The sequence below is a fragment of the Juglans microcarpa x Juglans regia genome, chromosome 2S (assembly GCF_004785595.1).
Source record: "Juglans microcarpa x Juglans regia isolate MS1-56 chromosome 2S, Jm3101_v1.0, whole genome shotgun sequence".
NCBI lineage: Eukaryota > Viridiplantae > Streptophyta > Magnoliopsida > Fagales > Juglandaceae > Juglans > Juglans microcarpa x Juglans regia.
In genome coordinates, this window is record NC_054597.1 from 5,213,549 (window position 1) to 5,234,543 (window position 20,995).

Genomic DNA, 20,995 nt, shown 5'->3' on the forward strand with positions numbered 1-20,995 from the left:
GAAGAAAAGAAGATAACTAACTTGATCTACACATTCTGGTTAGGGTTAAGGTTACACCAAATATTTTAGGGTTAGGGTTAGGATTAAGCCGCGGGTTGAGTTAGGGTTAGAGTTTCGGGTAAGGAGATGAAAACACGAACGGAGATCAGATCTTCTAAGCGAGAAGCTGCGGATCGAAGGGGGAGGCAGAGGATCGAAGGGAGAGGCAGAGCTTTCAGCTTTGAAGGGACTGCGTCGTCTTTCGATTTTGTGTGCCGATTTCGAGTGGGAAGGTGCGGCTTTCGTGGGAATGGCGGGGAATCATGCTTGAGGAAGACGAAGGTGAAAGATGGAAGGGAGGAATCGAAGACGAAAGTGAAATGGGGGGAGCTCTGGAAATGGGGGGAAAGGGGGAAACGACTCGTTTTGGGCATCACAAAGAAACGGCGTCGTTTAATTTTGCCACGTGGGATGCGATGCCCTCGCGGTTCCCCTAGCCGGTTGTCTATAAATTTTTTTTAAAAAATATATTTTTCACTCGTAGGCCGCAACTCCTACAGTATCCAGTTAGAATAATAATATATACAAACCGTAAGAGTATGTTTAGATGTTGAAATAAGTTGAGTTGAGATGATAATATATTATTAAAATATTATTTTTTAATATTATTATTATTTTGAGATTTAAAAAAGTTGAATTGTTTATTATATTTTGTGTTAGAACTTGAAAAAGTTGTAATGTTGAATTGAAATAAGCTGAAAGGAGTTGAAGATCCAAACTAAACCTAAATATATTTTTTATAAAAAGTGAGTTTCATTCTCACCATAAACATGTGTAAAAAATTTATTTTTTTTGGAGCCCATTTTTTTACTAAAGATTTGTATAAAGTTTGTGTATTTAAAAAATATACCTAATATTATTCTAATTTTAAGTCTTTAATTTTGTGTTAGCATCAAATTCAAACATTTCTATTTTTCATATGTTGAAAATTTTTATAGTGAATTTTTAATGCTATTTTTATCTCATTGTGAACATTTATTAAATCTGCATGAGGAAAGTAAGGAGTAATTATTCTACGATAAAACTAAAATGATCAGTTTTATTTGGTTATAAATAAAAATAAAGATCATACTTCAAATATTTAGCAAAAAATATATTTTAACAAATAAATAAATAAATAAAAATTTCTATTTTTATTGATTGTCATGTTTTATCAGGTTTTTAATATTTTTTGTCAATTTAGTGTAAGAAAAACACAATAATATTTTGAGAAGAATGAATTAAACAGTTAATACAGGATGCATGGAAATAAACAAACATGAAAAATCTCATATTTTCGAAAATTGTATTATATTCTAGTTATTTGTGTAGTTTCGTACATGGGTATTTGACTAGAGTTAATTCTTGCATACAAACACAGATGGAGGAGAAGAACAAATTTTCCCAAGAAAATGATGATACCTATAACGTACATCCAAAAATGGGATGATTGGCTGATTTTCAAATATGGAAGACAATCGACCCACTCAAAAAGAATGAAAGAATCCCAAAGGATGGGAAAAGACAGTATGAACAAATAGGAAACATGAAGTCAAAAGGGTGGTAACATGAAAAAATTTTGCCCTAATTGACATGTGTTCAAAGCACCAATTCAATCTAGGGAAGGCTCTCAGGAGGAAGTTTACTATGGACTGACGCTACCCATTCGCAGATAATAGAATTCACTTCTTGTGGCAGCTCGTCGTGTGGGCAATGGCCTGAGATATCAACATGAAAAATATGATTTTTCATCATGGCCAGCAGGACAAAAGAAGTAAAAGAATGCAACAAATCTTCAAAAGAAAGGAAAAAAAAAAAAAAAAAGAGAAAGGAGAAAAGATCTGTTTACCAGCATCTAATTCCCTTATTATAACTCCTGCACAATTCTCTTTAAGCATAGCCACTTTGGACTTTGAGTCAGAGATTGGATCTTTCATGCCCTAGTAGTGGGAAAAAATAGAGTCCCATCATTAATGGGAGAGAGAGAGAGACAGAGAATGAGGTGTTTTGACTTCCGCATGTCAAGTTACCTGTATAATCAGAACCGTTTCCTTGAATCCTTCCAAGAGATAATTTAAAGGAATTGAGATATTGAAGCTGAAGATACTTTCCAAGACCACTGGGACACCAGGATCGTATGACTAATCTATGTTAAGGTGTAATTCTTTGGTTAAAATAGTCATGTTTCTCTGATGTTAGGGCAATTCTTTGGTTATGCTGGTCATGTTTCTCCAGAGCCTAACAGGAAGTCCACATTGATAGCTAGACATAAATATAAAAACATAATCTTTCCATTAATTAAGAGGATACTGCTCTCAGCATTTCATCAAGGAGCCAGTCATCGACTCGCTCAGGCTTCTGTAAAGCAACATGTAGTAAGGTCATATGGCACAGAAGTTTGAGAAGCAACATCCTTAAGCTGTGCACATTAACGAAAAGGCATACTTACGGTTGGATAGCAATTCTTCACTATGTCCTTAAGTCTCGACCTCAAGAAGAACAAAAGGAGTCGAGCACCTAACCATGAAGCACCTGAAATTTTTCTCTCCTGAAACAACTTTGAATCACTAAGGCGTGAAAAAACTGCTGTAATATTGAAATCAAGGAATGGCTTAAGTTACATTGGAAATATAGCTCTGGAATACATTATTTAGCAAAATAGTCTCCTGTACTAAGTGTGGAGTAAAATATGGGCCGGAAAAATAACAATTATAACCGACATACATGGCCCGCTGAGTTGCATGCAACACAAGAAAAGGGAAATACTAAGTCATTGGAGGTATCTCAATGAGAGGTTGGTTTTCCAATCTATCTCATCTCGCACATTACTTATACTACATTGCATACTCGTACACATAATCCATCCAGCGACAGTCTCGCACTTATCCATGCACATATAAATACAAATAGCAGGATTAATTTGACAACAGTGAGATGGACCACGATTGGCAGTTTTCTGACACGTAACAGAAATAATTCAGAAGGTTGCATTAACGTGATAATGTTACAATTGAGTAGTTTTTATGTAGACTTACTTTTGTGAATGGGACAGAAGCGTATCCAGGAATAATATCGCCAGCACTGTTAATGAGGACGACAGACTTGGCCAAAGTATGCCAAAAACGAGCAACAATAGCAACAATGTAACCTGAGAGATGGAAAAGGTAACAATCACATTACCAACAGAGTGCTATAGCACCATACGAGTGAGTAAACATGATAATATTTGTGCCGTGCATCTCTGAGAGAGAGAGAGAGAGAGAGAGAGAGAGAGAGAGTTATTTAAGATGTTTAAGGCAAGGTAAAAATGTACATTAAGACATACCACCAATTGAATTACCAACAAGATGCACTGGCTCGCCCACAACTTCAACAATAAAATCTCTGAGCAACTCAGCCCACATGAGCTCGGTATATACAATGTTTGGCTTTTCTGATTTGCCAAATCCCAAAATTGTAAGGGCCCAAACTCTGTTTCCACCTTCAGCTATACCATATATATTATCACGGTAGTGCTCCAAAAAAGCACCAAAACCATGAACAAGAAGAATAGCAGGACCTTCATGACCAAGAACTGTATACTGAATATAAATAAGAATAATAGCTTAATTTGAGGTCAAATTGCATGAGTTTACAACAGATCTGGGCTACTATTTAAAGGTGTAAAATTTCATTCACCAAAAACACAGGGAATCACTTGCAAATTGCTGAATGATATTTTCATTGATATGATACCTGAATTAGAAAGCCCTTCCATCTCCAAATCCGAATAGAATATGGTTCATCATAACTTATAAGACTTTTTAGAGCCATGACCCAATACCACTGCATAGAGAGAGAGGGACAAATATAAAAATAAAATCAAAACCTACAAACACACACACACACACAAAATAAAGATGTTTCCAAATGATTTCCACACACTAACAAAAAAAAGGTATAGTCATGATGTCAAATACTATTGCACTAGAAAGGTACTACATCTGTCAAACATATTAAAGCGTGAATCAACAATAAAGCAAACTGAAAAAACTAGCACCTCCATTGAACACACAGCATCGATTGCTGCAGCAACAGTGGCTGCTGAATATCCAAAAGGAGATAAAAACCCAGCATTTCGTTCTTTCTCATATATTATAGCTTCATAATATACCCTCCTTCTAGATATGATGCCAAGACAGAGTGCAGGGCCAAAGAGTGCAATAAATGATGCTCCATCCCGTGTTTCAGCATTGCGTAGTCTTTCATGTACCCTGCAGGAGAAATTAAACCAAAGCACTAATTGTTTAATGTACAACCAAAGTTTCAGTAGAAATTATATCTTTTTAATTGCTATTTTCATTCTTGAACTACTTCTAAAAAAAAAATCATAGACATGAAACAAAATCCACTTTGAATTAAGGCATACTAGCAAAAGAACGAGCACGTCATTCTCATGTTACCCAGATGAAACGAAGTAACCAATTAGAGGTGTTGGTAGCCAAGGAAGGATGGAATTTAATTTCAATACCAAAATTCAAATAAAAATGGCAAAGCCTAGACCTTTGCAAAACCCAGGCTGTATAGACTTCTTTCATGATGCAAGCAGTTACTTTTAGCAATATAAGAAATCAGACTACTATAAGAACAAGCTATCGCAAATACTTATCAAAAAAATAAACTTATCACAAGAACAAGCTATCACAACTTTATATTTCACACAGAGTCAAAAACTCAAATTCAAACACCCTTGTGACAATCCTAGAATAAACTTAAAAAGTTATCACATACTCCTGCCAGTCATCTCGAGCTGTTCCCTCCAAATATCTCAAGTAAGCAGCCAAGGCATTCAATACAGTGTTTGTCCCACCACCCACGATATTTCCTTTTTGTGTGACAAAAGCAGATTTATCTATTTGTTTCCTTCGGGTGTGCCTAAAGCTTGAATCCTTTCGATTTCTTTCCCCAGGCTTCAGTAATTCAATCTGCAAAATACTTTCAGCTGATGTCTCCTTGATTGAGGTCCAACTGTTTTGTGGTTTGCACCCATTTTTATTCATAAATTTCTTCAAATCGTCAAAAGTGGGTACAGGACCTAATTCATCAAACAATTTTCATATTCCCTCGTGTTAGTCATATTGAGAACTTTTGGGAAATCAACACCCATATTTTGAGCTTTAAAAGCAAGAAAAGCGAGTGAAAATGATGGCATGTGCAGAAATGTTAACAACTTGGGAACTTACCCCAATCGCATTCCGTTTTCACACTACATAATGCTGGGGGTGGAAGTGGTGAAGTTATAGAAAATTGAAGTTTCTGAAAGTCACCATGTGATTCAGGAAGGTTCTTCAAGCTCTGTAATAACATAATTTCGCATAGATTACTATTCATATTCAATCAGTATTACTACAGTTCGAAACTTTAGATGAACAGCAAAAACTTTTATAAGAAAGAAGGCATAATCACCCTCGTATCAAAAAATGGAGTCTGCCACAACTCAAGTCTTGCACTCCCCTCCTGAGAATACACTGTTTCCAAGGTTTTTTTTTACTACATCCATCATTAAGCGTAGGTCGTACTCTACTTCTTCTTCAGCATATATATTGGTAGCTTTCACCTGTTTGAGTCCTCAAGTAATGAGTGATCGAGTTTCTCCTCATTGGTGCTTGGATTGTTAAACATCACAGTAAGCAAACTTAACATGTATCAACCTCTTTCACAAGATCTAGTATGACATTTTCTGCACTCCCAAACCTGATCATCAGATCAGAACCCAGATCCTTCAATGACTTTCTCAGATCTTCCACAGCAATAAGAACCAACTGTTGCATTTCATCAGAAAAGCCTGCACATTTATTGCAATCACCGGCATGCGAGACTGTCCAGAATAGTCCATAATGAAATAAAACATACAGAAGGATGAAGAAAGAGGCTTTTCAACATTTATGAAGCTGCTATACTAATCTAGCATCTCCACCCCAAACCTTTCTGAAAATTGTCCAAAATTCACCTGAATCTCTGAATCAAACTCCTAATACTTCCGCCCCAAGTTCGACCTCAATTCAAATGACACCACATCCCATGTAAATTTTCACACCATTTCTGTACCATTTTTTACTTTACCACCATTTTCTAAGCCAATATTCAGACTACAACCAAACAAACGAGAAATATGCCATATACAGTTATACACACGCACATATACATATATATATATATATGGAACTCACGGGAAAGGATGCGATGATCGAAGACATAGAGAGGGAGGAGGACTCGAGATTTGGAGGCGGCTACGAGTCCCGGGTGATCGTCGATGCGTAGGTCATGCTTGAACCACAGGATGGCCGCACCGTTTTTGTCGCTAGCTGTCATTTTGGCTCCGAACGAGGGACAACGGAATCGGGTTCGTGATGAAAGGAGGGTGTTTGGGGGGTAGGAAAGTGAGGGACAGTGCGGAAAAGTGGTGAGGAGCGGCATTGTAAGAGGAGGAGCAAAAAAGGAAAGGAAGAAGTTTGAATACTCATTTACCAAAAAAAATGATCTTTCAAGGAATTGGAGCTTGATTTCTGAGACTTTGTATGGTTGAAAGAAGGAGATGGGATTCTTGTGTGGCGGATAAATAATGCAACAAATTTGCCTCAGGCTCTCAGCCGTGACATGTCTTCAGTCAGCCAGTATGTGTTTGTTTATTTGTCTACGAAACTTATTTTGAGGACAGAAATGAACCACACGACACGACATACGGGAGAAAACAAACATTTGCACCTCAATGGGCCAGAAATGCCAGAACCCAAAATATTGTCGCAAATTTTCCACTAGAATTTGTTTACGGGTAGAATCTCTTTGACCTGGGGAAGCCTCCCAGTCCCAGGATCCCGAAAAAGAAAAAGTGCAGAGGAGGTTAAGTAATTTCAGAAAATAGTATGTATGTAACTAAAAGTATTAAGAGACCACTTGGGATCATTGGGATGGGAGGTTTATGGTATTGTGTAAACCTCATGGGAAGCGAATGACATTATCCCAAAAATACAACACCACACAAAAACCAAAAGACACATCCACTAACTGACTAAACTGAAAATGGCGCTACGGATCCACTCTGTATCATCCTTCGCTAACAAACCCTATCCTCATCTTCCTCGCACGCTGCTTTTCCAATCCCTCACCATACCCAAACTCACTGTCAAGTCCCAGAACCGCTCAGAAACCCAAAAGCCCACCGCCAACGTCGATGAGACCTCCTCTGTGGCAACTCCACCAAACAAAACCAGCCCCGCCGGGCTGGGTTTTGGGTCTTCCGCATCGTCATCACCTTCGAGTAAACCAAATGTGAGCACGGTGAGTACCAGTAAGAAGAAACAGAAGAGTAAAAGAGAGAGGGCCTCGATAATTAGGCGGTCACCGATCGAGAAACCAGCTTTTGTGACCCAAGAAGATAAGGTTGAGGCGAAGGAGGAGAACAGGAATGAAAGTGCTTTTCTTCTCACTTGGTTGGGGCTCGGCGGCATTATTCTTGTCGAGGGCATTCTTCTCGCGTCATCAGGTACGAATTCTTGATTCTAGTTTGTTACAAGATCGAACATTGTTCTGACGCTGATGTTGAGCTCATGGAATTCTTTGGAGGTTGTAGTGTTTCCTGGGTTGGCTTTGAAGTCATGTTAATGATTGCTTGTTTGTTGTGTGGTTGTTGGCCATGTGGCAGCCGAGATTTCTCGAAATTAAGTTAGGATTTGGTGAAATTCAACTTAGTTACAAAGATTTAAGAATTCAGATCATCCATTCTGGGACATTAAAAAAAACCGACAGAAATTGGGATTGGGGATTAATATATTGATTAAGTTCACTATTGATGATTGCTATGCTATTGGCCTATTAGGTTCATCTTTCAATCATGAGTAGTTCATCTTATTATTAGTTATATCCCATTACTAACTTCCTCCCTAATCTCAGTTTTTTTTATACCATAGCTGTACGGTTACCGGGATGATCGTACTGCAATCTATTTTCTGACATTTGATAGGAGATTCGTTTATGATCTTATCACTGTACGGGCTATCTGCTGCTCTATTGCTTTGATTTTGGTTTTACTGAGTCTGATTTATCTGATTTTGCTTTGATCTGGATAACGCCATCATTTATATTAGGTCTTTTATTGAATGGGCGCGTATAGATATTTTTCATATGGGTGCCATCCTTTTGTTTGTTCATTTATGTACTACACCCAATGGATTCTTACATATTCTGCAATTTTTCTCTTCAATAGGGACTTCTGTAGTTCTGCTGCTTTAATTTTCTCAGCATAACTTTGACAGGGAAGGTGTTAAGATTTCTTTTCTAAGGATTGCCAGCTATTATTTCTTAGCTGAAAATGGGTGTTGCCTTCTACTTTGCCACGATATCCCTTTTTAACATGATATGATGATACTAAAGGCTGCTGGCAAAGCCTGAAAGGGTGTGAAAATAATCTCACCCATGATTAACTTAATGAGGAAAAAACTTTATGAACTCCTAAAATTTTAGGCCTCACTAACAAATACATTTCCTCACGTTTTCGTGGATGCATACTGGTGTGCCAATATTTAGAAGTTAATGTTGCAGCAGTTTTGCTAACCCTGCCTGGAAGCTGATAATGCTTTATTGAACTAATGAGCCATACTCCATTATTGGTCACTGAGTTTGCATAACCTTTATGGTTCTCCTGGTGTTGTGGAGCCCTTGAGCCATTTTTTCAAGGTTCAACATTAAATTTTAGTAAAATTACTGGTGCTAATAGTTTTACATTCCTGCATATCGGATGTCAAATTAACTCAATAGTCTCCATGTTACTTGTGCATTTATCGCACTTTCAATACGGTTTTGCTTATGTCCAAGGCTCTTCGGAATCCATCAGACAGGCTGGATGGCACTGACCCAATCAAAACTATTTTATATGATTAATTGAAACAAGATGTATGTGATGGTTTAAACTCTACACCACTTTCACAATTTGTGGGTCGTTTTATAACTGCTTGTGCACCTAGTGGTGGTATAAAACAGGCAAAGAGACTTGTTCTAGTTTTTTTTTTTTTTTTTAAACTCACTCCGTATTTCAGTCCAAATAATTTCCTGTTATTGTGAAGCTCTCGTGCTTTTCACTCCATAAGTATCTAATCAACTTCAAGGGAGATTGACTTCAAAATATTTTTTTTCTCAAAAAATGTTTAGAAGGCATGTTTCAATTTACAGTCCCTGAGCGCGGGGGGCGGGGGGGTTGGTTAGGCAGGTAGCATGGACCTTCTCATGGGCAAACCTAGGTGGTGGACGTATGCATCTAGAACTCAACATACAGGATGCTTGCAATGAATTTGATAACTCCCAGTTGGAGAAGCGAATTCGAAGATAGAGCACACACAGGCTTTTGAGTTTTGACTATGAACAGCTACCGTTCAAGTGCAACCTCTGTCATGAATATAGCCAGGAGATGTTTGATGTCTAAAACAAAACCAACCTATCGAACTGAATTCCAATAAGACAGAAGTAAACCTGATCAACCTTTACTTTCATAGCTTTCCATGAAAGAAACAATAATAGTTGAGTCTCAAAAACTTGAGCGCAATCCCACAGAGAAAGGGATTTAGATGGACCATTAACACATAGGGGAAACCAACCTAGGGAGAAAATATTTTTTAGTTATTGTGTTTGACTCCTTAACCATCAGATCAACTTGAAAGCAGATTGACTTCATGGTTGTAATTTTTGCCGGCAAAAAGAAATGCTGTTTGTACATTAAGCATGATCCACAGTATACATTACTTCTCTTCTTCAAAGCCTACATTGATAAAATGCTTCTCATTTTTCCATTTAGTTGCTTCTAATCATCTTGTATAGGGAACATGGCCACCATTGCAGACCCTAATTGATTAGAAGTTAATAACGTAGCTGAAAAGCATTAAATTCATTTTCCCTGGTCCCTGACCAATTACCGCCTCCACATACTCTATTACAAAAATCATTTGTTGCCTAATATTTGCCTTAGATTTAATCAAATTCAGAAAAATATAAGTCAGTCAGGCAAATTACTTATATCACTTGCTTAGTGTAACTGATTAGTAAAATTGCATTTACAGGCTTCCTTCCAGAAGAGTGGGATAAATTATTTGTGAAGTATTTATACCCATCCTTTACACCAACGGTCTTCTTGTTTGTTGCTGGAACAGTTGCTTATGGAGTGTCCAAGTACCTGCAGAATGACAAACTTAAAGATAAGAAATGATATTTAGCCAGCTTAGACTGATATTTTCAGTTTCTCCAAGGAGGAATTTGTTGCAGCTTCTAAAAGACTATATACCTGGTTTTTTTGGGTCATACTTTTGTCTTTCATGCTTGATAGAAACATGAATGAGATAAGAAATTACCAAGCTTTAGAAATTCTATGTGCCAACAATTGCATACTTTCTTTAGGCTGCACTTGAAGTGCCTTTGATGCTAACACTAAGATGATCTACCAAAAATATCTTCCCTAGGAAATGAGAATCACCTCTGGTGGAACTTAATTAGTTATATGCCAATTACCAAAGAGTCTCTCCTTATCATGGTTTGATCACCCAAAATTATTTTTTTGCAAACTATTTATTTCTTCACTGAGTTCGGACCGATCATCCGCATTGAATATCAATCCATCCATCCATCTATCTATCTATCTATCTATATATATACACATATTGATGGCCTAATTACTCATATTAAAGTCCTATGATAGCTGTACTGATTATTGCTTACTTATAAAGTCATGTAAATAAGAATTTGTTACTAGAACCAGAATAAACGCTCCAAGTACTGTGGATGTTATAAGCTGATGATGTCATAGACCTTAAACACGATGCTACATAATGAGACATACCATAAATAATATAGCGACTCTAGCTTTATGTTTTAGGTCAGATCAATTCATGAACGGACATGTTTCTAAGGCCAAGCTTCAAGTCCCTTGGACAGATCAGCAACAACTTGAAAACCTTTTATGGAGTGAATGATTAGTTGAGAAGCTTGAACATTTCAGGAATGTTCAGCTACCATTGTTGTTGAACCAATTTTTATTTGGGCAACCCCACTAAAGAAAGAGATGGTTGGAAGACAATTTTGGGTTCAAAGTCATCGGTAAACGTATTTTGTTGTTTTCGGTAGTGGGCAGCTGACTCTCACTTCTTCTAGTGCCACCAAATTGCAAATGGAAAATTATATACATCATACTATTATTACACTTCTATTTAATTATGTAAAATGTGACACATTTATTATTATTAAATAATCATTTATTATATGATTCTTTATCATATAATAAAAATAAATATGTTACATCTTATATAGCGAGATAAAAGTATAGTATTTAGCATTATTTGATAATAATAATAATATTAATAATAATAATAAGCATTAATAGCTGCACCGGCGGAAAAGCACTAAAAGCAGGAGCGGCGCCCGGGCTTGGTGTTTGACATTAACCCAAAAATATAATACTTGTTAGAAAACAATGTCATATTATATGCATCCACTTGTGCATGCTTTTTTCTCAGCTGCCTCGATATTTTATTTTATTTCATAGTACTCCTCATGTCTGTCACTTTTCGATCGATGAGCCATAAAGGTCGCATTGAAAGTAATTAAATTTTAGTCATAAGCTCGCTGCATGCATTGCATATATATGTATGTACATATAGTTTTATTGTTGTAGGAAGTTATTAATGTATAAATGCAACCAAAAACTTTGAGGAAAAGCAAAAAAGTTAGGCCTATATAGGTGTGGGAGTGTTTATAATCATAGAGAGTTGGTGCAGATTGATTAGCATTCATTGGGTTACCTATAGAGATGAAGAGAGCTAGAAAAGTGGGGGGGGGGGGGGGGGGGGGGGGGGGGGGGGGGGGGGTACCCTTCAAGGGTTAATGTCATCTAGTTCTCACGCAACTTTCTTCAAGTGGCACTTTGAAATGTTGAAAACCGATTCATCGATGAGGCCAACTTGAACGTATCTGCAGTCTTAAGAATTGGGTCAAAATAAACGTAGTTTTTACGCTTAGCGTCATTGCATTGCCCATGAAAATGCTTCCTAATCCCAATATATTGCCGTCACTGTTACTACTATCGATTGGTGAACCTTTTTTCACGTCTTTTCTTTTTAGGGACCCCCAAAAGAAAAAACAGTTGAAAAAGAGTTCAAAATTGGTCATTCAAATAATAACGGAGTGCATGAATCATGAAGCCAAGCGGCGCAAATCCCACAAAAGTTCCCTCAGAAAAATGGCAAATAGGAAGAATGCGTTGGTCCCCAGGATAGGATATGCTAAAGGTCCGACCCCGGAGTTGTTGGGTATTATGCATGAGTTGGCCGAAAATGAGACAGCTTCTTTTTTCTAAGCAAAAAATCAGTCGTCGATCTTTTCGTTTTCGAGTAATGTTATATATACGGTGATAGAATCATAAGGGTTATGTAGATATTTTGAAAAATAGTAGAGTTTATTATTAAAAAATTAATTTTCTTTTTAAATACGTTTTATATTTATTAATTTTTTTAAATAATTACTTGATTTTTGTGTACTTACAACTATAACTATCATTTTCCTTACATAAAACCTGCAAAATTTACCAAACATTTTTCACAAGATGAACAGTTTGGCTTATAAGTGATCGATCATTCACTCCCATTAAACAGTTTAATAACACAATCGATTGAGAATAAATTTCTTCGAAACAAGATGCAGTCACGAGAAATCTCTATTTTCATGGGAGACGTGCATGTCTCCTTTTGAAATACTAAACGATGCTCTGCTCTGCTCTGACGTTGGTTCGTACATTATAATTAGAATCTGTTTGCATGTGTAACATTATTGTTTTCCGTTCGACACCCATTTGAAAGAAAGTGATGAACGGTGTCCGGCCGGAGACAAACATTAGACTCAAGAATCATTATTGCACGAGAGAGACGAATAAAGTGAATTATATATAATCGAAGCCGGCTGAAATACAAAGAAAAGCACAGATACAGTGAAACATACAACACTTTGAGTCCACAGAATAAAGGATCGAAGCAAGGAATGACCACACACAGACACATCATCCTCTTTCTCGTCTCTGTCTTTGTCGATTCGACAATCTAAGCAAGGGGCCCCTCCAACCCAAATCGCAGTGGCGCCTATCTTGTATTATTAACCGAGAAATCATTACATCATCTCACGTTGTATTATTCTCGCCCTTTTACCGCAACGTTGTAATTGTAATTTGTATTATTATTATTATTATTATTATTATTAAAAATTTGACAACATTCGACAAAAATAAGAGTAAGATTTTGTTTATATTTCGAGACTTTCTACTTCGGTGACTTCAAACGAGACGGAAGCAACTGTAATTCGTAACTATTGTTTTGGTCGAAATTTTTCATTTCGGTGTAGTATCTAATATATTATACTTTTTTATTCTGTTTTGTTTCAAATTTCAATCCGTTCTAATACGTTTCGGCCATTTCAGTCAAATTCCAGCCATTTTCGGCAGAATTGGTATTCCGAGCACTATTCCGTTTTAGACTTTTTTATAATTTTCTTGTACTTTGATGATATTTTTGTAAATTTTAAATTTAGATAATATTTAATTAATTCTAGAATATAAATGTATTTATATAATTTTAATTTTTTTTGTAATTTTAAATATATTCCATCATTCTCTATTTTTTTCAATATTATTATTTTTAATAATTTTTCTATTCTTTTATTTGTTTTCTTTGTATGAATTCAAAACATATATTCATTTTATAAATCTTAAATTCTTCGATTTATATACACAATTACATATATATATTTATTTTATTAGTTGTTAGTTTATATATACATATAAATATTTATATATAATATATAAATAATTTCAAAACAGTATACTAAAAAAATATTTCATTTTAATATTTAAATTAGAATTATCACCGAAACCAAGTTTAAAACATTGAAAGAAACGCCAATGTAATGTGTATACAACGACGGTATATAATGTAATTATTACATAATGAACAAACTTAAACTACCTTGACTAATCACTCGCAAAAGAAAAAACACAAGCCATCATCAAAATTAAAATAGAAAGATAAACCCATAAAAAATTGAAAATCCCAAATGCACAAAACAGAAAAAAAAGCTATTTTTTTTTACTGATCGAGTGCATTAGGACCGGTACAGTAGTTAACCACATGGTTCCATACCCACTGAACCAAGAACCGCCGTCTGATCCCGTTCATATTAAACGTGGCGCCGTCCGCGCCGTTGAAGAGCTGACCCGTGTAGGAGCCTCCACCGCCGGTACCGTAGATGCCCTCGCACAGGTCCGCAATCTCCACCGGGAAGCTTGGGTCCTGCCCGGCGTACCAGGCATTCACCAACGGGTTCGTCGCCAGCTCGGCAATCTCGTGCGCGATCACGCTCACCATCCCGTCTACACCGATGTCGCCGTTCGGGGACTTTAATGGCTTCAGACCCGGGATATAATCCGGTACGGCGAACGGGTAAGCGCACACACCCGGGCACATTTTCGCCGAGTTCCCAACCCAAGCATACGGCAGCGTATACCCGACAATGGACGGGAACGTGAAATAGTGGAACCCACATACTTGCCCGCAGAAATCCTGAACGCGCACGTCGGAAGATGTGAGTAGGAGGTAAAGCCCACCCTGTGGATTCAACGGCAAAGGTTTCGTTTTGGCCGTGACGGCGCTCTTGATCACGGACTGTATGGACAAGCGCGTGAGCGACTTCCCGTGCGAGTAAAACCGGTCGTTTTTCTCCGCACCCAGGCGCACCGTACGGGAAATATTGGCGCCGGTCTGGTCCGTGTAGAGCTGCACCGTCTTCCACCAACCCGAGACAGAGGGGTGCTTCGAATTGACTGCGGAGATGGAGCTGATGAACCCGCGGATGATCTTCTTCTGGCTCCTCTCCCAAACGCCGTACCAGATTGTGTGGACGGTGATGTCGGTGGTGAGAACCGGTCCCATATGGTACTTTAAGTGGACGAACTCGGATGAGCCCTCATATTTCTTGGAGCCTCCGAACTCTAAATCATGAGCAGCGTTGGTTCTGTTGTTATGGGGCCATGGGCGCCATCCGATCACCTCACGGAGAGAAAGGAGAATAAGCACTACGGTGACAGCGAGGAACGCCGGACACCGGCGAGTACCGCCCTGGAGCATTTCAGTGAGAGTTGGAAGTGACTTTTTTTCGAGTACAAAATGTGAAGCAAAGGTCCAAGGACACTGAGGCAATATATACCCACACAAAACATGGTAGAAGGATATATATAGAGGGAAATTATACTGTATGGAGAGTAGCCCCAGTTTATGATTCTCTCAATTTCTTTTTTTGTTTTAGTTAAAAGCATTGATTTGCAGGAAATGGAAGACAGGTGGGTTCCTTAAAGTGTGAGAAGGGATATTGGGGCCTACACAGTTGTGGAAGGCGGCAGCGCGCACCATGATGATGATGATGATCATGGTGATTGTCCTCATCTGCTGATGTTATAAAACCATTGGTATAATTTTTAGTACCTACTGTTTTGCGCGGGAAAAAGATTATGGACAATTAGGTCTTCGTACGTACGGTACTGCTGTATGCGTGGTCCAGGAAGCTGGGGAATGCATATATAGTAACGGATGATCATGATGAACAAATATCTGGACCTCTCATCATGTGTCAAGGCTGAGAGCAATATCCGTCCCGATCAGGTGCTGCTACGATAGGTTGGCTGTTCCTTTTATTCTTTCACTGCAACAAAAAAAAATATATATATATATTTATGACATTTTTTTACGATGAAAATATTTTTTATAATAAAATATATATTTATTTTAATTAAAAATAATCATTTTGTTAAAAATAACTGATCATAAATAAACATTTTTCTTATAATAAATTTGTTTTTCTCTGCATAATTCTTATGCTTTATTTGTTCTCGGATTAATGGAAACATCACCCACCTCAATTCATTCATGTCCAATATTTTTCACGTCTGCTCTACCTTCGGCAATAACATTATGTATCTACCTACGTACGTGCTCAAAAAATATCTTCCCAACGTTGTTCTCGAACTTGAGATCGTTAATTGAAGAAAATTAAATTAGATTTTTTTTATTAATTTAGATTTTTAAAATTCATAGTGATTTAAAACAGTATCACCTTGCCACCTTGTAGCACTTTTTTCTTTTTTTTTTTCTTTTTTTTTTTTTTTTTTTTTTTTTTCTCTAATCAAGCTTGCATATTTATATATATAAAGTTTAAATTACAATACTATCATCAGAGTGTCATTTTCACTATCAATAAAGACAATACTAAAAGGTAAGATATTTACGGGTATGCAACCAATCATTTCATTAGTTACGGCCTACTGGAGTACAGAATGCGTAAATCGATTTTGAGATCGATCTATTTTTTTAAAGCACTATCCTTTATGAGAAGCTATGATAAGAGTTATGTCTTAATTCATGAGATAAGATAAATTTATCAGACTGAAGATGATTCTTAAATCTCTTAGATTATAAGAAGACAGTCTCTCTCAATTGTGACATCTGGAAAATGCAAGTGTTTTGTTATATTGCTGCAAGTCTAGCCGCGAGCGCTTCCACTACTGGAATTGTTGTGCCAATTTTCTTTGTTCATATTTCTATAGCATTTCCTTCTGAATGACAACTTACTGGCAAAAGAGGACGATGTCCTGAAATTAAATGCTTTACTACTAAAAGCTGCTTTGCGTTAATAAGGTTTTGATCTAATACACCGCCCACAGCTAGCCGTATTGCATGCATGCATGCATAATTAGTAGAAAAAACTATGTATGGGAGTGGGGTCTACTACTCGGCTATAAAGAATATTAAATACAACCGTAAAATATGTAAGACCATTTTTAATGGGTTATGTAAAATTTATATTTTTGTAAAATTTAAAAGAAATAATTCAATATACCCCATCTAATGGATTATATATTTTATAATTATTATCCAGTTTACTAAAGTATCATTTCTACATCTATAGAATACTATTCACACTTTTATAAATATTTAATTCATTTCTCTATCTACTTTTTACTTTTTATTTATTTCTTTATCAATTTTTTACTTTTTATTTTATTTGAAATGAATAAAATATATTAAAAGTATGATATTTAAATGATATAAATAAAAAATAGATAAGTTTATATATGGTATATTATAAAAATTAGTATGTAAAATAAAATAAAAATTTGATAATATATTTTAAATGATAGAATGAAGAATCCATTGAGATTGCTCCTTAAATGTTGCCGACGTTCATTGAAAAAAATTGAATAAATATAAAATTTACATAAAATATTTATCTTTCTCATAATAAATCTTATTCCTTTTATATTAAAATACACCAAGTTTGCACATTTTATAATTATATCCATCATTGTCATTACTCACTCATCTACATTGCCTTTGTGGCACGCGGATCTGATCACTAGATTGCACATCATTGATCAGTCTGAACTCTTGATCAGACCCTGATTTAGGTGATCATTGATTGCAAAAACTAACAACATACGTATTATTGCCACGAGACGAAATAATGAGTTATTGGTCATGATCACTAGCACGTGAATGGCATTAAGACACTTCAATTTATTTAAATTATATTGGGGTTCATATTTTTTTGAGAATATATATATGAATCACTACACCTGGCCATCAATTAGGATTAACCTCGTCATATAGATGGTCAGGATGATTAATAGAGCATTTTTTTTTATATAGAAGTTCGAAGAAGTACTATGATGATTTTTTTGTTTATGTTTAAATGAATATATTTTGCAATGTGTAAAAATATAATTAAAATAATTATGAGGTGGCCAGAAAATATATTTTTATAAAGTCTCATTTGATTACGTAGTTCAGATAAGATGAGATGATATAATTTTTTAATATAATTTTTATTTTTAAAATTTGAAAAAGTTAAATTATTTATTATATTTTATATAAAAGTTTAAAAAAATTATAATGATGAGATAAAATAATTTTGTGCATCCAAACCGAACTCAAATGTTCGTTGATGACCTAAAAAATAAGAGAGCAACCTATAGTGCAATGAAATGGACGTTAAAGCTAGAGATTCAAGAGATGAGAGATTGCTAAATGACAGTACTCACGTGTTATTTGGTTTTAAAAAATATATATTTAAATTTTTAAAAAAATTTATACGTTAATCCAAATTAACGGTTCAGTTTAGAATAATTATTATTATATATTTTGGATTAACAAAGCTCTTAAGTTTTTGAAAAAAAATTAAGAATCTATTTCATTTTTTGTATAGATTATACATACTTATAATATGTTTGTATTTGTGGGACTATGAACATTATTGCATGTTACAAGCTAATATAGGTTTTAGGCACCGTACGTAATTTTCTTTTTTTAATTTTGGAAACAATATATAAACACTTTAAAAACTGTTGGGAATTAATTAAAAGGAGCTTTAATATTTTTACGGAACTATTTCATTTTTTTGTTTTTTTGGGCGGCCATAATAATTATTTTTTAGGGCCCGTTTGTTTTCAGAGATGAGATGAGATTAAAGTTAAAAAGTTGAATAAAATAATGTTAGAATATATTTTTTAATATTATTTTTGTTTTGGGATTTGAAAAAGTTGAATATTTTATTTTATTTTTTGTAGGGATTTGAGAAAATTGTAATGATGAGGTGAGATGAGATAAGATGAGATAAGATGTTTTTCGAAAACAAACAAGGCCTTAATTTCTTCCTGGGAAGGGGGGGTCAGTCACTGCACAATGGGTGAGGTGTTTTGTTTTGGTCTCAGCGACTTTTACTTTGATGATCAGCTTTGCCATAGATCAAAATCATTACGATACATAACAAGTACATTCGGATTCAGTGTGACGGCTAGCCTAAATCGATGAACTTCTTCAAAAGTGTCCCGAAATTAGATTTAGATCATACTTGCAGTTTTTTGAATACGCAACAGTCGAATAATTTTTTTTTTTTTTTAAAGTTAATAAATATAAAATTTGCATGAAAAAAATAAAAATAATTTTTTAATAATAGATTTTATTTTCTTTTAAAATAATTATATAATAATTAAGTAGTTCACAATTACATATAATATTACTCTTCTCGAAATTAGATTCAAGACCCTAATTTATTTGTTGATGAGAAAGAATTGATAGTCATGAATGAGTATATTTTATACTAATAATCCAATATAACTTTACGTGATTCATTACAATTATTTTATAATAAAATTAGTTTTATAATATGATGTATAACATTATTAATCTATATTAATTTATAAATTTATTTTTATGAAATATTTTTGTAGTTAAACTATTTCTCTAATTGAGATAATGCACGGATAACGTTGAGATTAAATATTCACCTAACATTAAAAATTAATATTTATATAACTTTGAAGTGCAATGGTTTTAGTAGTCATTCAATATAAGAGTACTAGTATTGAATTATGTTTTTGCATATGCATCTGCATATTTGTTTAATATGATCTTAAATTGAATTGCATAGTATGATGCATATCTAAAAATTTGCATAGTTATGAATAGTATTTCTACAAATTTAAAGATATAATCATATACTGTTCATTTTCTAAATCTTATTTTATTATTTTTTTCTATCTTCTCCCCCCCTCTCTACACCAACAGAAACAAACTCCCTCTCGAAACATCTCTCTCTACCAATGGAAAGAAATTCGAAAGAAAAAAATAATTTTAGGAAAAAAATAAATAATAAAAAAATAATAATACTATATTATTATTTGACTCAAATATGCAAAATCTAACATGAGAGTTTTTTTTTATATGCAAAATCAATCTTCAAAAGATGTGATTTTGGATATGCATATAAAAAAACCAATGCTAGTGCTTTAGTATATCTAATCTCAAACTTTATTATGAACAACAACTACATTTCCAATGAATTTTTCATCTTATTCTTTAAAATATATCACCAAAATCTATTTTTTTTTATTTTACATACTACTTTTATATTATACCATATATCAGCTTATCTATTTTTTCTTTATCTCATTTAAATATTCTTTTTTTTCTTTTAAATATTTTCTCACTTTTCATACTTTTAATATTTACAATATCTCTCCATCTTCAGTATCTTCATCACCTAAAAACTGATATGTTATAAAATATCATCAATGGTAATGGACTCTAAAAATAGTTTTAATGAAAAGAACATTTGTCTTCTTTTTTTTATCCACCCAAGTAAGTGAAATTCTTCAAGAATTTCTCAGCAACCGAACAAAGCCTGAGTAAACTGTAAGACTAGCAGAACAAATATATATTAATTTATTCTAATCACAAAACACGGGAAAACAAAAAAAAAAAAACAGAGAGAGAAAGAAAACTAAAGCAACACTCAAAAAGAGCAATCCCATATCAATAATGAGCTTTGCGTAGGCACAACGGCAGTGCAAGAAAAAGCTTGCGCCAAACAAGAAAACAAGAGCTAAATGAAATTTCTCTAAGGCTTCGTTTGGTTACCAAACTCACCTCAACTCATCTCAACTCATCATTACAATTTTTTCAAATTTCAATATAAAATATAATAAACAATTCAATTTTTTCAAATTTTAAAATAATAATAATATTAAAAAATAATATTCTAATAATATTTTATCATCACAACTCAACTCAACTCAATATCCACACACACCCTAAGTTTAGCAGTGGGAGGAGAGAGAAACAAATTTAAAAAGTTTTACATGTGTGAACAGTCTCTTTTAAATGTAGAAGGATCACTGTCGCAAAATGAAAAATAAAGATGAAATACAACATCTATTGTAGGTCTTTTTTAAACAATTTTTTTTATATTTAAAAAAAAAATGTATTTTACAAGATTGGGAGTGCCCTAAATTTACAAGAATGTATTTTACACACAAAGTGATCACACTGTAATAATAACTGTCGGAATAAATTTCATTATAAGTAGTGTG

General features: G+C 34.6%; 3 protein-coding genes across 3 annotated transcripts; 1 reads left to right on the top strand and 2 right to left on the bottom strand.

Moving 5' to 3' along the window:
- Positions 1-1,288: 1,288 nt before the first annotated feature.
- On the bottom strand, positions 1,289-6,826 carry LOC121251970. Its single transcript, XM_041151401.1, is given in 15 exon segments — positions 1,289-1,736; positions 1,868-1,958; positions 2,049-2,159; positions 2,329-2,376; positions 2,468-2,566; positions 3,054-3,166; positions 3,344-3,599; positions 3,754-3,843; positions 4,058-4,271; positions 4,789-5,092; positions 5,241-5,352; positions 5,464-5,511; positions 5,513-5,614; positions 5,709-5,842; positions 6,228-6,826. Coding segments are annotated over 15 exon segments (2,070 nt in total). The 5' UTR covers positions 6,475-6,826; the 3' UTR covers positions 1,289-1,635.
- Positions 6,827-6,970: 144 nt separating this feature from the next.
- Positions 6,971-10,396, top strand: LOC121251973 (protein LOW PSII ACCUMULATION 2, chloroplastic). Its single transcript, XM_041151404.1, has 2 exons — positions 6,971-7,540; positions 10,104-10,396. Exons 1-2 carry the CDS (start codon positions 7,078-7,080, stop codon positions 10,247-10,249), a joined length of 609 nt encoding a protein of 202 aa, XP_041007338.1. The 5' UTR covers positions 6,971-7,077; the 3' UTR covers positions 10,250-10,396.
- Positions 10,397-13,969: 3,573 nt separating this feature from the next.
- On the bottom strand, positions 13,970-15,339 carry LOC121251971 (protein EXORDIUM-like 3). Its single transcript, XM_041151402.1, has one exon. It carries the CDS (start codon positions 15,198-15,200, stop codon positions 14,163-14,165), a length of 1,038 nt encoding a protein of 345 aa, XP_041007336.1. The 5' UTR covers positions 15,201-15,339; the 3' UTR covers positions 13,970-14,162.
- Between the last annotated feature and the right edge of the window lie 5,656 nt (positions 15,340-20,995).